This window comes from Diospyros lotus, chromosome 5 (assembly GCF_014633365.1).
Source record: "Diospyros lotus cultivar Yz01 chromosome 5, ASM1463336v1, whole genome shotgun sequence".
Taxonomy (NCBI): domain Eukaryota; kingdom Viridiplantae; phylum Streptophyta; class Magnoliopsida; order Ericales; family Ebenaceae; genus Diospyros; species Diospyros lotus.
Window position 1 is genome coordinate 1841770 of NC_068342.1, and position 18108 is coordinate 1859877.

Genomic DNA, 18108 nt, shown 5'->3' on the forward strand with positions numbered 1-18108 from the left:
CTTTACTGTTTATCTTGTTCCATACATTTATTTGGAAAGCCTTCACTAGGGTACCCCATTGCTTGTTGAAAAAATAGGTCCAAGGCAATGGAATTGTAATTTGTAAATCCCTTGGGTTGCTGTGCTAACCTAATTGATTTCTGTAACAAGATTGATTAGGAACTGCATTGTCCAATTACCCTTCTTCTAGCAAACATCATTTCAAGCATTTTTTTTTTTTTGGCTAGACATTGAAGCAATGGTTTTCAAGACTGAAAACATTTTACTGATTTTTGTGAACTGGAAACTACGTGCCATATTATTCGTAGTCATTAATAACAAATTGTCGTGGAATTATGCCATGGCTTTCTGTGACAACCTCTCAGAATTTTTCCATATGGGCCAGTTGTTGCATGGGAATCATTAACCTTTCATATTTGGAAGTTGCAGAACATTCTTATTTGGAGATTAACCCTAATTATCCATTGATGTCAACTGTTAAGTATTGTCTTCCTGCTCTCGCATATTAGTTCTTACTGCTTGCTCTGTTTTATTTCCAGTTTTCTGTACGCATCATATATATTTTGTATGCTTAATTGTGTGAAAACACCAGCCTAAACTATGAAGTACCTTAACTCTTGCGACTTCCATCAAAGTCCAATCAATTCATCCATAGGGGGAACCATCATTTGCTTACTGAAATGGCAAAACCATCTCTGATGTGTGAGCAGCAAGTTGATTAGCTTGTTATATGGTAACATTAATATGAAAACTTCAATCCAGTGCGAAATGATTTCTTGTGAACATCTATTCGTGAAACAAAATGACATTCAAAGGCATTGGTGTCTTGCCATGTAGTTGTGATTCCATTAAAATTCCATTTTACATCTTAATCTGTTATATACCCTTTTTGGTCAGAATGTCTGCAAAGATATGTTCTTGATGCTCCTGAAGGTTAAAGATTCTGAAATTGCATAATATATAGCTCAATATACGTTTGGAAATTAATCCCCTTCTTCCAGTCTAAGGAGATGTTAAAACATATTTTTAACAAATGATGTGGGATTCACAGCATCATCAAACAGATACTTCATATTTCATTGAACTTTCTGATCATTTAGTAGTTTTCTTTCTCCTTTGTAGATTGAACAAATGATCTGATGTTTTATAATTATAAGTTGATACTGAGTCTTTTTTGATTTTCAATGAATGAATAAATTTATGAACTTCTCTTGCTGTTTTAGTGAATGCGTAGGTGCATAGTAACTAAATGGTTCTACAGAGAATTGCTATTCATCTAATGGATGGAATATGGTCAGTTGGGAACTCATTTGATCCATTACAAACCAGCAAGTGAAGAATCTGCCTTTTCTGGTCCAAGGTATAGCACATTAATTTAGTGCCAAGCATCTTAACTATCACTTTTGTCTATCTTGAAAAGATAAACTACCCTACATGAGTTGGATGTCACTTGCGATTTGGTGATGATTAGACTGCTCGTATGGAAGCGATATCTTTTGTGAACTGAAATATCTGAAGAACAAGATCCTTATCCTTGAAATACACTATGACTTTTTACCATCAAAGCACATGGGATATTTTACTTTTTCTTATATAAAAGGATAGACTACTGCTATAGAAGCACATGGGATTTTTCCCCATAAGTAAATGGGTAAGAGTAGGTGGAAGTTTCAAACGAGAGCAACTTCTATTCATGTTGAAGATTGGAGAGACTTAGATGAGTTATAACTGTGTAGTTCACTCCTATCAGACAGATACAGGTGAAACAAATTTCCTTTCACGTGGTATGTAGATAGAAAATTACTATTGCAAGTTGATTTGTCTCCTTGACTCCGTGTGAGAGTTGTGACCATGAGTTGAACCTACAACTTTCTAATAATGGTATTAAAGCACTTATCAGGGTTATCCATTTAGTTAAGCTGCCACCCTCAATAAGAAATAATGTTCCTTATTTTGTTTTTTGTTTTTTTTATCTCTATGGGTATCATTTGACAACAAAAAGAGAAAAGAAAAGAAATAGAAAAAAACAAGGAGAACCATTTAGATTGATATTGGTATGCCCTTGAAATGTTCTCTTTCTACATGTGTGTTATAGAGTTGGCCCCTACAGAGAATCCTGGCAGTTAGCAAGAAGAAACTGGTCTTGATTCACTCTCTGTGTCCCCTAGTGCTCTAAGCTATCATCAAATGGGCGACCAGAATGAGAAAGTGAGAGCATGATCCCATTGGAAAGTATTGTATGTGCATGGAGGGGCCATGCTAGCCTTTTAGCCAGCATTTTGATGAAAACTGAACCACCAAAGAGCTAATTGGCGAAGGCCCTAGCAAGGGCAGCAGGGGCCTAGCTTTAACACTACAACATGTCCCAGACATGTCTTCTTTCTAGGAAGGTAAATGATTAGCAAACAACAAGCACATGGGGACACCTTCCTACCTGATTTTCTACTGGGTAATAATACATGTACAGAAAATGTGCACAAAATTGTCCCTAAAGTAATAGGTTAGCGGAATTATGTTAGGGTTAGCGGAATTACTTTACCGGAAATTAAGTTTGAACATAGATTAGAAGTCTTAAAGTTTGATTGTTGTGTTTTGTATAGAATTGTGGCCACTCACTGCCACGCTAATATGAAAAGTTTAAGGGTGAAAGTATTAATGATACTGTCATTAATGACCAAACAAAAGTTATCCTTGTGGCTTAGACAAACTTTGGGTGCATAGTAAGCAATATCAAACTAGCCCCATGAAGATTAACCTCATGGGTAGGGTCTATTTGTGTGAGGTTCCTACTTCCTAGATACCCTTGAGTCCCTTGACACAGAGTTAACTTCTTTTATAAAAAAGAAAAAAAAAAACCTAGAACCCCTTGACAAGGGTTTAACTTATGAAAAATAGTACACAAAATTTATATGTTAACTGATAGAATTTATTAAATATATTTAAAAAATCAATTTAAGTGATTTATAATTTATTAAAGAAGTTTCTGTTATATAATTTTTATAATTTATTATACAAACATTTTTATGAGTATAAATTTTCTTTTATGATGAATCACCTCCAAACAAAAAAAAAAAAATCGATTTTCCTTTTTGACTTCATTGATAGGAGCTCCATTATGCCCCATGAACTTGCATCTCATTAAAACATTGGTTAGATTTTGATGAGGCCCCTCTCTTCCCAAGGAACTAGCTACAGAAAAGGCACTATCCACCACTAACGTTATTATATATATTTCCCTTTTGTCATCCAAAAGAATTCATGTGATAAGGCCCCATAATCAAGGACTGACTTTGATGATGGTGTAAAGCAGAACAAAAAGTAGAGAATACATTGAATCTCGTGCATTCGAATATATACTTTAAACTCTCCATAGATTACTGGGACCAATCATCCAAAAAAATCAGTGGCCTGTTTGAAAATTGCACCTCACTTTCATCTAACTATATATGTAACACACGAACAGTTTAGTTAATGAGATGATCTGGCCATCTTTTCATTCTAGCTAGCTAGCTAGCTTCACTAAATGTATTAATTGAGAGCCAAACTTGTTATATGTCATAGCCTTGCCCTTAATGCTGAGGAAAGGTAAATTAGGTAATAGAAAATGCAATGCATTCTCAACTTAGAAAAGGTGCCATTTTTGGATATACCTTATCCTTGTACAAATATTGGCAGCCTATAAGGAGCATGCTACTATATATATTTCTCTATTTGCAATACAAGACTTGTATATATTAAAGAGACATTCATCTGCATTGGGACATAGTCAAATCCATTAATCAAGCAGCATTGTCATCTCCACTGTGTTTAGTATAACTTGGATTTTCATGGTTGAAGTCTTCACCGATAGACTGAATATTCTGCATGGTTGCTGATACAGGCAGATTATTAGAATACCATCTAGCCCAAAACAGGTAGTTAAGGAAGTTGGCAAAGCTTAGAGCTGCTAGTAGCCAGTAGAAAAGATCCAGCCTGTCTTTGTTGAGATTATTCTCACTCAGCCAACCACCATTGGATGAGCTAGAGGTGATCTTATTGACCAGGGAGACCAGTAGAGAGCTCAAGTAGAAGCCAAATGAGTATGAACAGTAGGTGAGGGCTGTTAAAAATGCTTGCATTCCCTTTAAAGACTGTTTGTAAAAGAACTCAATTAAGCCAACTGCTGTAAACATCTCTGATAGGCCAAATATCAAGAACTGTGGGGTGATCCAAAATATGGACAGTGTCTTGTTCTCATTCACAGATGAATTCCTCCTTTTGTTCTCCATTAGGGCCGCGGAAACCATAGAAAATGTCGCGACAAATAGACCAAAGCCTATTCGCTGCAATGGGGTGATCCCGGAGTCATGGCCAGTGATCTTCCGGGCAAATGGCACGACGAATGTGTCGTAGAGAGGGACGATGAAGATGAGCATGATATAAGGGATGGATTGGAGCGACGCCGGGGGGATATGGAAGGATTTCGTGAGTTGGGTGTTCATGGCACTTCCTTGTTGGACTGAGAATGTTTGGAGCTGTGCCAAAATGGTGTTGAAGACAATGGTGCAAGCAAAAATTGGAATCACTGAAATTAGTATCTTCACTTGCTCCACTTGAGTCACAGTGCACAGCCTCCATGGACTCTCCTTTGTGTTTGTCCCATGTTGGATTTTGATACAGGCCTTGTCCAAAAACCTGAAATTTGGTGGACATAAAATCACAAGATTCCTTATATAAATCCCATGATGATAGAGATGAAGACTAGTACCTGAATCTTTCGGTGTGATGAAGAACAAAGCCACCATCGGAGGAAACAGCGAGGTGGTTGTTCGGCACCTTGCTTTGGCTGCCATGGAGCATATGTGGGTTAGATGGACACACTTGCTTTCTCTTTACAAATGCAGCCACAAGAACCTGAAAAATGGAAAACAGAAATATTATCCAAATTGAATTATCGATATCCTCAACGACTCATCATGGGTAAATGTTCCCCTAGCATAGGACACATTATCATAAGATTTTCCAATTATCATGAATGATGGGGCCGCACTTAATATTTAATCCTTGGGGAATTAATTTAGTCTATAATTGATATGTCTCTTTATTTTAATTAGCATTAGCAAATAAGTTTCCTTGCATGATCCATAGAATCATAGCTTTCAAATCCTTACAAAAAAAATTAAAAAATTGCACAAGAACACACATATTAACAACATATTCCAGGTCATAACCTTAATGAATCCAGAAAAGAAACCGTGTTACCCCCATAAAATATTGAAGATTCCAATAGAAACAAACAATTGACATGAATGTTTTTGATACTGCAATCATCAAAAATTAAACAAATATATATAGCGATAAAGAAGGATTAATCAAGAAACTTGACAGTACTTGAGCTATAGGGGCGAAGATGCTTCCTTGAGGAGGCTTGTTCCTATAAACCACTGTACCACAAACCAAACTAATGAGTCCCATTGCCATGGCAGCTGCCGAGAGTCCGAACCCGACATCCATACCCGAATGGGTTTGGATCCAAACTAGAACAGTTAGGGCAACAAGTTCACCCATGGAGAAGGCAAAGTAGGCAGCATTGAAGTAGGTGGAGAGCTTCTTGGATTGCTTGGGCTCAGCTTTGTTGAACTGATCAGCACCATGAGAAATCATGTTGGGTTTTACGCAGCCACTCCCCAGGGCCACCAAGTAAAGTGCCACAAAGAAGATTAAGGCCTTGAATCCTTTTGCTTCCAAACAGTGCTCTCCATTTGTTGCCATGTTGCACTGGGGTGGCTTTAGCTGGGGAAGATGGGCTTGCACTGATAGTAGTATGAAACCCTATAGACACAAGTTAAACACAAAACCCATTGAGAGAGATCAATATTTCTCCTTTTCCTAGCTTCATGAAAAATAGTAAGGGTATACTTAGGGTTAATGTTCTTGGCTACTTTCTTTTTTTAAAGTTTAGATGCATCTATACTATCATACTGACTTTACCTGTCCTAAGCCCGGATAAAAGGACAGAGTTGCGTTAAGTAACTGAACAATTAACATAAAACTTGTTTGACCAAACAAACATACATGAAATATTATTTTATAATGAATATATACATGAATTCTTATCTCATCATTCATCAGAAGAAAAAATACATGAAATATACTTTTATAATGAACATACATATGGATTCTTATCTACTGTAAGTCCTAAATCCAGATAAAGAAGAAGGGTTGCATTAGATAACTAACACAAGTAGCATAAAAGTACTGAAATATACAGTAGACATGCCATAAGAATATACATACATGTATATGCATATGTGATGGTATTAAGAGAGTATTTGGATAATGAATGGATTTAGAGGATATATATATATATGTATATATATATATAGAAGCAGACAAAAAAGTGTAATGAAAAGAAGAAAAGAGGAATATAATGAGAGGGAAAGAGTACTTACTGAAAGTTCAACAAAGCCAAAGATGAGCATGGTCCAGAAGGAGCCAAGATAGGAATCAGAGAGATAGCCTCCAAGGAGTGCAAGGATGAAGACAGTGCCTATAAAGTTGGTCACTATGTTGGCCGACTTTGACAGGGAGAAGTGCATCTCATTTATCACATATGTTATAAGGTTGTTCCCGACTGCTGCTATGCCCATTATCTCAAATGCTTGAAGCCCTTCATATATATATAACATACACACACCATCATCATCATCATCATATATATATATAACCCTTCATGTATATATAGATAGATGATCATCATCAAATTGAAAACTAAAACCTCCCTCTCTCTCTCTCTACAAACAAATACAAATCTTAAGACATGATATAGCAAAACTACGACCCATATACTAAAACAAACTGGTCTAAACATGGAAGCAATACATATATACAAGCATATTATACACACACACACACACACACACATATAGAGAGAGAGAGAGAGAGAGAGAGAGCAGACCAAGAACAAAAGCAGCAGCTCTCATTCCCCCATGCTTGCTGGGATTGGAGGGTCTGCCCCTCCAATCAACAGTGATCTGATCTTCTCCAGAAATGGTTTCTCCTGCTTTGTAATTATCCTGTGCTCTATTTTCCACATCCATCTCTCTCTCTCTCTCTCTCTCTCTCTCTCTCTCTGAAGAGTGAAGAGTGGTGATGGAAGTGTTTTGTTGGTAAGTCTAGCTAGGTTGGAATCTGAGGCAATAAAGGGGGTTGGAAGATCCCAAATTTATAAGGCAACAGAGAGAGCCTCTGTTGGAATTTGCGAGAAGGAGTAAATAGTGTGAGTGTGTGTGTGTGTGTGTGTGTGAGAGAGAGAGAGAGAGAGAGATTAATGGCTCTCTTTGGCAAATTCAGACCACATGTGTTATTAAGTGTGGCGTGGACTGCACTCTCTTCTCCCTGTTGGGGCATTTTGACGAATTTCATGCCCAAAGAGAAGGCTTTTTCTACTGTTGAAAAAGAGCCAGCGAATGATGTTCTTCTCCAAGTCCAAACTTGAGGCTAGCTTTTGTACCTTCTTTACGTATTTTTTTCCCTTGTAAGAGGATAAAGTTAGATATCAAGGACCTATATAGTGACTGATTTTGTTCAATTTATTATCCTATTTATATATTTAGGGATCATAGATTAATAACCCTATTCTGGAATCATAAAGTCAGATAATACTCAAGTACAATTTAATAAGTCCAGTAATATTTTATTAAATTTTTGTGATAATATCATTAATTCTTTCATCCCTTAAATCCAAACATTTTGAAAGTTAATAAAAAATAATTAAGATTTAAAAAACACGAACCCTAATGTACCGGGTCACGACTCACTAGCACTATGAATGAATCCCATTAAAGTACCACCAAATAGTCTTTATTTGGTGGTTCATATCCCTATTTTTCTTAATTTTATGTATTTGTTTTTGTTGCTGCAGTCCATTTCGCCCCTATAAAGGTTGAAAGAAACTTGACACAAAATAATATAAAGGCTGATAATCAGTGGGTATGCTTTTGTGGCATTTTATAACTCGCTGTCCTTTCTAGACGTTATGGATGGCGTTTAGACTGCTCTGGGTGACTGGGACAACAGCCATTATGGCTATTTGTTGACATATATATATATATATAATTTTTTTAAATTTAGTTCATCAATTATACTAACTTATTTTCAATTAAGGTCTATAATTTTTTTAAATTTAGTTCATCAATTATGCTAACTTATTGTCAATTAACCCTTAAATAGGACACCCCACCCCAAAAGCCTTTAGAATATTGTAGATGCACCATCTGGTTCAGCCGTCCAGGTGCCTTGAATTGAGGAGTGTCTTTAATATATATGTATGTATGTATGTATGTATATCTACATATATTTTGTTAAGAATTATATAAAAATAATATTATTAAAAAAAAAAAAAAAAAAAACACTCCTTGGGGCCGTGACTTCAGTTGGAACCTTACACAGCAGCTCCTTGTCTCATTCTAAAGCCACAGGCTTGAGCAAGCCCTCCCAAGCCTCTAATTCCTCTAGCTTAGATGAAAAGGAAGCCTCTTAAAGCAGTCCATGAAGTGTTCCTCTATGTGGCATCTATCCTCAGGCCACTCCATTTTCTTTTCCTATCAGAACTTGCGCCCACTATTATTTGGGCCAAATTTATATTTTTGTTCATATATATATATATATATTTTAATTTATTTAATTTTTTTATTATTTTAATTATACCTCTATATTTACATTCTTTGTATTTTGACATTTTTTTACGTATTAAAGTAAATTTTTCATTATTTGGATTACACTATTATACTTGTATTTTTGAGTCAATTAAATCTTTGTACTTTGATATGTAAAAAAAATAATTAAATTGACTCATCTCATTTTATCTTTTATTTACACATCAAAATACAAAAATTAAATTAATTCGAAGATGTACGTACATTAGTATAATTGAAAAAATAAAAAATTAAGATTGTCACACGAAAAAAAATATTAAAGTATGAGATTTAAATTGACTCAAAAATACAAGTCTAATTGTGTAATTAAAATAACAAAACGTTTGAGTAACCACACGAAAAAAACTTAAAAGTATGAGGGCAAAAATATAGATTTAATTTTTTTAATTTAAATTAAATAAATATATTAGATATATGTAATAAACCGTGTATTTCAAATAAATACACAAAAAGTTCTATATTGCTATTTCCATTTCAAAAATTATTAACCCTTCCCCTGCACTGAAGCACTCAGAAAAGAAAATGGTCTCTGGAGCAAGTCTTTGTTTCCCCATTTGTATTTTTATATAACTTTAAAACGCATCTCATAGTTGGGTTTAGCTTGAATTCAGACTACCTTTTTTTTTGTATAAAATTTATTGGGTTTTGGGAACTCGGCATTTGTAGGAGATGGGGATGGAGATCTATCCCAGCCTATTAAATTAGGGGGACGGAAATAAGAAATGGGAGATAATGATAGAGGAGGGTTTAGGGTCCCTTATTCAAACTCTCAATTATGTTATTATCCGTAAGAAAAATTGTAGGGTCAACCACAATGGATTATGAAATATAATATATTAATATTATCTCACTGTTGCATCTGAATGAGGATATGCCGACAGCAAATTCAGAGAGAGATGAGAGAGAGTTTGGGGAATCTTAGGGGTTGATGAGGTGGTGAATTGAGGTTTTTAGTGCATTTTGGTGATGATAAGCTTTGAATTAGTTTTTGGGTATGGTCAGTGCAAGATACTGCTTAGGTAGCTTAATTTAATTAATATAGGTTTACTTTAATTAATATATGTGTATAAGTCAAGGGAACCAAAGTCAAAAGGTTGTCGGTGCCACCAAGCAAATGTCATGGAAAAAAGCAGTGTGTGTATACATATATGGGGTTCAAATGGGAATGCCTTTGGATTGGCTTCTTCCATTCTTCTTCCTACTGCTTTCTGCCTTCTCTGCGACCTCACCCAAAGCTTTTAGGTGCATGTACATTTGAAACCAAAAAAATGTGTGTATATGCATATATATATATATATATATACATACGCACATATTATTCTACTCTTTTCTGAAATGCTTTCTATGGACTAAACTATGCAGCAGCTCTTTTCTAACCTAGCTAGTCCACTCACTTCCATTTCTCCATTGTCACTGTGTGGACACCATAAATTCATATAAGTTGGGATTGTTTTTATTGGAACAATTTTGCTCATATCTTGGATGACTAGGATAGTTTTGCCCTATCTCTTAGATGATTGGTCACATATTTTGAATCCAACAGATTTATTCTACAATGCTGGTTCTTTAATTTGATGAGCTTTTGTACCAGTTTATTTGTCTCTACTACTTGCCTATTATTTTTTAGCTAAATAGTATAAATAATCACTAAACTTTATACCAAGATACAAAAAGATCGATGAATTTCAATTTATAATTAAAAGATCATTAAACTTCAATTTAGTATACAATTCTATAACTATTGTCAATTATCACTAAAAAAGACTAATGAAATGTTAATCTTTTTGTACTTTAATGCAAAGTGTAATGACATTTTTGTACTTTTGTACAAAGTTCAATGACCACCGATACTATTTAGCCATCCACATTATTAGCCACGTCAACATCTTGTTAGCCTCTTTTAACAGCAATTGATAATAATTATTGAATTATATATTAAATTAAATTTTAATAATTTTTTTTGTATTTTAGTATAAAGTTCATTAACGATTTATACTATTTAGCCATTATTTTTGTTTTGTTTAAAGTTTGTACTTAGTTATATACTTTTGTTGTGTGCTCTTTTGTAATCAATCCTATGGCATGCAATCCCTTGAATAGGATGTATTTTGTAATATTGTTGGTTTGAGGGTCTTTTTTAGCATTTTATTTAACCAAAAAAAAAAAAAAACTTCACCATCCACTACCTCAAGTGTGCTGTGCTCTTTAACTATTAGTGTGATAATGTACCCATGAAACCTTTTTGTTTCCATGACTTGGTGGAGAAAGAAGAGAAGAAAAATTAATAAATAATTGAAGTGGAAGTTTATAAGGGGCAGTTTAATTTCACTGTGGATATGTATTGTATTATTACATTCTTGGCTAACCGCATGCTTGTTGGCATCAATAATTTGCTTCGTAAGAATGATATACATTTTTTTTTTTTTCTGTAAGTAGAATGATATACATTGTGAGGAGTAAACTTCATTGATCTTGACAAATAATTGTAAAAAAAAATATTGACAAATCAATCTTCAATTCCATGTGCACCAAAGCAAAGCTTAAATAAGTCAACAAAAGTTCAATCTGATCATCTAATCCCAAACTAAAAGGCAAGCTTTTCAATGAGTGAGCCTCATTCAACCCACCCATATATGGAACCTTTTTCCAGATCCATTGCTCTTGTGACTAGAATGTCAAAAAGGGCTCAAATTTGGTGGTTGAGCACTGCAAAACCATCCCATTCCATTACCTGTTTTTAGGGTCATTACCACCCACTTCCTCCCTTTCTACCTATTGTTCCAAACACACCGCCCACTCATTTATGCACTATATATATATACATATATATATGTATGTATGTATGTATAAAAAGCTTTTCAAGATGGATACTTCGTCAAAGACTTTTCTTCTGTATTTGCACAAGGCAAAATGCCTATATAAGTTATTTTAGTAATACTCTGTGTGTGTGTGTGTAATTCCTTTTTCTTTGTGAAAATAATAAGCATTATTATGGATATATTGACCATTTGTAGATTCATCTTCCAGCTTATATGTTGACTGTAGTAGACTTCAACCTTGTTCTTCCTTCAAATGTTGAACTTTTACTGGGTTTTTGACACGCAGATTTAGAACCCAAGAGTGTGGGTTTATGCCTCTATTTTCACAGCCTGAAGCCCATTTTAGGCCTATTATCTCTTAATGAAGTAGGATCTTGTATTCTCCCCTGTATATAGAACATTTTTAAATGTATTATGTTTGAAGAGAGTTAAGAGAAAAATCATTATAAATAAATCTATTCCATCTTAGGTAGTATTTGTTAATCAAGATATAGAACAAAAAAAGTGTCATATGAAAAATATTTCGGACAAAAGTATTTTCTATTGTATTTGTTAAATTTATCTAGAAATAAGTGATGTAGATTTTTATCTTGGACTTTTCAAATAAATTTATCTCCCCCTCTTCGGATAAGTTTTCTTCAACTTTATAGATAAGATATTTTAATACAACTTTATCTTATTCATTTTAACAAACGCTAATTTAGTGGATTTGAGATTTTTCATCTTGTAGATGTAGATTTATGCTAAACTACGTAAATGTCTTGTATTTTTATTTTCCCTATGATTCATATATATATATATATATCTATATATAGACAAACATAAGATTTGAATCAAACACAGCAGAGAGAGGATGTAAAGAAATTAAGTAAATGCCTACATATGCAGGAGGAGTTAGATATCTGCTTAGCAAAAGAGAAAAGAATCAGTTAGATACCTTAATTAGGTATTGGTACATGCATTTTGACTTTAACCCATGGAATGGTTCACTGTGAGAAGTTAGGTCTAGAAGTTGATTATTCTGACAAATTTCTTGAGGGATAATAATAACTTCTTTGACCTCAAATTGGAGTAATTAATGAAACTGGTGTCTTTCATGGTTTTCTTGTCAAGGTCCTAAGAATCTTTCATGGGAATATCATTGGACTGTTATGAGAAGGCAACTTGTATTATTCATACAAAAAAATTGCTATAAAACAAACTCTCAGCTTAGTAATATAAATGAAAAGATGATTATTTACCTCACTGGGTACAAGTTAGCAAAAACAAAAGGTAAATTAAGTAGCCATAATTCAATTATATATTGTCATTAGTAAATATGGCAATAATTGATTAGTAAATATGGGTGAAGGATTTTAGATCTGTCTCTTTACTCATATTTGGACAAGTATTTTTTCCATTTATACATGTATATATTTGTATCATTGGACAAAATTTTAAATTTATATTCATTTTAAAAGGATTGAATTTATCAAATTTTGTGAATCCCTAGTAACTTTGTAGCAAAAAGCCTTGTATGCAATTTGACTCATAAAAGTTTTTAAGGAAAATGAACAATGACTTGGGAAAGGAGTGGAACATTGGATTGTGGTTGGTTACAAGTTGTCAGGCCAAAGAGAGAGGTTCAAATAACCCTTCCACCTTAGCTTATAAACTGAGGTCTTCACTGATATGTGGGCTGTGTGAGGCATCAAATCCAGGAGCACATGAAGATTATGGAAAGTGATTTCCCCTTAGATTTGATTTGGGCAGTGCTAGAATCTTATTATTATTACTATTAATTATGGTATTAAATAACCCCTCCACCTTAGCTTATAAACTGAGGTCTTCACTGATATGTGGGTTGTGTGAGGCATCAAATCCAGGAGCAGATGAAGATTATGGAAAGTGATTTCCTCTTAGATTTGATTTGGGCAGTGCTAGAATCTTATTATTATTACTATTAATTATGGTATTGTTATTGAGATTCTTCACAAGGGTCCATATTTCCATTCCTAGCTAGGTCCCTATCAAGCAGCTAGCTTAGGAAACGATGGATTCCCAACAGTACTAAAAGGATTTCTTACTTTGCTTGCCTGCCTAATCAACAGTCCCAATCACCACAATGAAAGAGAAAGGTCCTTGAAGGAGAAAAGATTGTGATGGAACTACTCACTCCTCACTCACTCACCCATGTACACATTTAGTTTCATATTTTCTTTTTTCTTTTTTTTTGTAAAAAATAACATAAATTAGATTAACTATATTTGAGATTTATTAAAAATGTAAAAATATTTATATCGTATCATTCAATGAGATAGATATTTCTAAAATTTAAAGAGGGAGTTACTATAATTTAGTGAAATTTTAAGGATGTGGGGTGCAATTAATCTTTAAAATATTATTAAAATAATGTGATATAATTTTAAAGAATATATTTTGCTATTAAGAAATTTTTACTGCTCATTAATATGATTATCGATTTTTAAGAAATCTCAGTAAATAGTTATATTTAAGAAAAGGAATAATTTGAAGTATAATGTAGAGTTAGGAACAACCTGTGGTATGAATTTGGATTCACTAATACAAAGTTACAAACATTTGGATTCTAGAAATAATTCTAAATGCATGTTTTTCAAATTAACAAAATTGGAGGGGAAAAAAAAGAAAAAAAAAAACACTCAATTGGGTCTCTTCAAGGTGCATGGTGACGTGTGGTTTGCGTGCCCTACTTAGGGTGGCTCAAGGTAGGCCACGTCACCTCTTTATGCTAAACTACTAGGATTAAACACTCGGCCCCTCCTTTTTTTAGTGCTTCCATGTCGATTCCTTGGATTGCTGACTTATCAAGTGTTATATATAGACACACATATGATATTTAAAAAAAAAGTTAAATTTTTATTTTTATTTCTATACTTTTATATTATTTATATAATTATTCAAATTTATATTTTTATGTAATTATTTAAACTTTTAACATATTCATAAACCTTATTTTTTAATCAATTTAATTTTTATAATTCAACATTTTTTTTATAACAATTTAAATTTTTTGTTATTGCAATTACATTCTTAAATCAATATTTTCAAGACAATTTAACATATGTATTTTATATGTATAAAAAAAGATAAAATAAAATAATAAAATACACATGACATTCTATTCATGTTAAAATACAAGAGTTAAATTGACTCAAAAATAAAATCTAAAAGTATGATCAAAATAATAAAAAGTTTAAATTATTATATAAAAAAATTAAAATATAATAATTAAATTAACTTTAAAATATAAATTTACATATATAATTAAAATAATAAAAAATTTAAATAACCACTACAATAACAAAAATATATATTTAACCTTGAAAACACAAATATCAAAGAAGCCTCTTAATAGATGGGGGCTGAGATTTTGCAAAGTGTTACAAATATACGTATATAGAACATAGTTTGTATGAAATATTTTTTGTTTGATTTAGATGCCCATATAAATATAATAAAACAAACTTGTTTTAAAAATGATTTTTTAGTAAAAGAATCTCTCACTTATAAAGTCATATCTTACCATTCACGCTATCGATATTATTTTATGAACCCTTTATTTTATTTTTTTTGGCACATATGAAATAACTAAATTCTGACCACTAAAGGATATGTAATTGCTCCACCAATAATCTCATATTAAAGTGCTAATCACAAACTTGAGCCACCTTTAGTCTATTTGTCGCATTAACAAAGGGCTAATTTTTGCGGCGATGATTTCTTTCCAGTTTCCAGTCATATATCCGAATTTTGAAGTCAATAAAGGTAAAATAACGGTTGTATGACTTTGAGATATACGACACACTTAACGTATATTATAGCAATTTTGTAAACCAATGAATTTGGATTTTGACCTATTAGTTCTGTGGTTGACAATCTGTAGAGAGCCAAGTGTTGCACGACAAAATGACGTGGCTTCTGTCAAATTTAGAAGAAAATATTATACTAAATCATTGTACTAACATGGTAGCACAACCCAAACATGTGACTATTACATATTCAGCTTGTGAATTTAACTCTTAATTTAATTTTTAAATTTGTATGATAAATATGTGACAATATACCATCCAAATATAACATTACGTTTAACACAATAAGGTAACATCATAATTACATTTAATATATTCTCCAAATATAGAGAGAAAAAAAGTGCAAAACATCGCATATATATTAAGAAGATATTACTAAAATGATGCGACATGGATATCTTTGTGTAGCTTTATCTTTTTAAACGGGTGGAGAAGAAGGGCTCTCTCTTTTTCTTGTTGATTAATGTCAAGAATTGACGAGGACGGTGACATTTCCCATCCTCAGACACAATTCAATGAATGTGGCCAAGAGGCAGTTTAGGTAGGGGAAAAAACACCAAATGTGAGGTCCTATTCCTACCTAAGATAATCCCAAAGTGCATACGAAATCTCTAGGGCCGAAGCTTATGTAATGCGAGGGGAGTGGATAGACCACTTGGGTCAAATCTCCAACAATTCCTTTATGAGCATTTTCCGGTCTGCTTTTCACAGTTTGTCAACCACTGACGGCTGACGCACTGACACACATGGAGCCTTCTCCGTGCAAATTCCAGAACTTGACATTCCAATATATATATTCAAACTAATTTTGAATATATATATATTGCCTTAAAATAGATATCACTTTGTACCGACAATATTTTGTATGTGAAGTATTATTCTCCACCCAAAGATGTTTGGTGTGTTTAAAGGCACTCAAGAACAGCAAATGTGTAAAAGACTTCAAAGATTAGAATAGTTTCAAATTAATACTATAACTCATGGTTTATGCATTTATGATTCGGAAATTGCCAATTGAGTTATGAGATTGTAGAGGGACAAAAGGGGGCAATGATACAACACCTCAGGAAAGAGTGCGTCTGTTGAAAGATTCCACAGTCAAATTGGCAGTAAAAGCCGGAATTGAATTCAACTTCCGGATGAATATGTCGACCTGTTAAAACACCACCCACAAGATGTAAAGCATAGATTTTTAATTAGATTTGAATTCTAATGTTATTCAATTAACATAATAGGAGCTAACGGAACTGCTACATCTGACTTTACGAGCATTATTCAATTAGTTGGGTCTACATGTTTTAGTTTGTGGAAATTTAAGTTACTAGACAATATTAAAAAAAAAAAAAAGTATCCGAGTAAGTTCGATTTTTTTATACTTGGATTTCAATTACCTCTCTCTCTCTCTCTCTCTCTATTGCCTTGGAAAGATTTCCAAAACGTTATCTGTTCCGATCCTATACTAATCAAAACAGCAGACAAACTAAATTTTGATCAATGGCTTCAGTCAGAAACCAAAGAGACACTGACCCCACAGTTCAAAACATCAATGATTTTACAAATGAATAAGTGAAAATTTTGCTACATACCTGACGGGATATCTCAGGCTGTGAGGTGTAACCGTTTGCCTGTTAGATGAATAAAGAGAATTAGTTAACAATAAAACAGCTTTTGGACTTGGAATTATTTTGAAAAATGACCTTATCAAAAGAAGGCCGTTCAAAAAATTCTCAAAAGTAATGCATACACCCAACGATCGTTATGTACAAGACAGATACGAACCAAAATAAATGATTTCATCAAGAAATTCAAACACATTACCATACTAGAACTGCAACCCAGTGTCCAACTTACCAAAATGTTTGTATTCCCAGATTCATATTCAAATTCAAGCTTTTCATCATCATTTTGAGCATAGATAGACTGGAGAGTAAAACGTGTAACTGGAATTCCATCAGGACGGTGGTGATCATCCATTACAATCTGCAAAAATATTTACTGTTAAACAGATTTCTAAAAACAATCTTTCTAGTGATAATCAAAAACGTGCTATCTTGAAAGTGCATCATTTTCTTTGTTTTTAAAATTAAAAAAAAAAAAAAAAGAATGCAACTTAAGAATAGAGATCCTTTAAGAATACCCAAATATGGTTTTGTCATCATTCTCATTCTCTATTTTTAAAACAGATGTGAAAATTTCAGAATAACCTCAATAATCTTCACCATGTTTTCCAAAAATAACTAATAAATTTAGCATCCCTGTTAAGACACAATGAAAGCAATTAACCTGACGCAGCGTGTAGCGCGAGTGTAAAAAAAAAACACACTAAAATAAACCCTTGAAAGAACAAATTTCAATGGCCGAAACTTGGCTTTCAAAAAGACGCAAAAATAAGACTGTTTTGCTAAGAAAACCCAAATAGGTTGCTGAAATTTGATTAAGAAAAACTTGATTACAAACTCTAGATCCTAGGCATATTTATAGTATTTGGCTAATCCAAATCCATCTAATATTTGGAAAACAAAATCCAACTAGAATCCTAATAGAAATAAATCCTAAATAAAAGTCAACTAGAATCCTAATAAAAATAAAACCCTAATCAAACATGAAGTAGAATCCTAAATCAAGTAGAAACATGAAATAGAATCCTAAATCAAATAGAAATATAAAGTAGAATCCTAAATCAAGTAGAATTCTAAAACTTAAGAAGTATTAAAATAACATTATGGCACTACTATTTTGGTGATACTATTCTGATTTGGTTGG

General features: G+C 33.0%; 2 protein-coding genes across 3 annotated transcripts in view; both read right to left on the minus strand.

Annotated features, from left to right (window-relative positions):
• Window positions 1-3590: 3590 nt before the first annotated feature.
• Window positions 3591-7308, minus strand: LOC127801182 (protein NRT1/ PTR FAMILY 4.3). Its single transcript, XM_052336089.1, has 5 exons — window positions 6938-7308; window positions 6432-6649; window positions 5371-5811; window positions 4748-4893; window positions 3591-4674 (listed from the first exon to the last, which is right to left on the minus strand). Exons 1-5 carry the CDS (start codon window positions 7077-7079, stop codon window positions 3780-3782), a joined length of 1842 nt encoding a protein of 613 aa, XP_052192049.1. The 5' UTR covers window positions 7080-7308; the 3' UTR covers window positions 3591-3779.
• Window positions 7309-16292: 8984 nt separating this feature from the next.
• The window catches only part of LOC127802034 (mitotic spindle checkpoint protein MAD1), a 34343-nt gene continuing 32527 nt past the window's right edge, over window positions 16293-18108 (minus strand). For both annotated transcript variants that reach the window (XM_052337672.1, XM_052337671.1), the window contains exons 14-16: window positions 17197-17325; window positions 16932-16970; window positions 16293-16498 (exon numbers count right to left, since the gene is read on the minus strand). In XM_052337672.1, coding sequence (XP_052193632.1) covers window positions 16409-16498; window positions 16932-16970; window positions 17197-17325 — 258 coding nt within the window. In that variant the 3' untranslated portion in view covers window positions 16293-16408. The remainder of the gene's footprint in view (window positions 16499-16931; window positions 16971-17196; window positions 17326-18108) is intronic.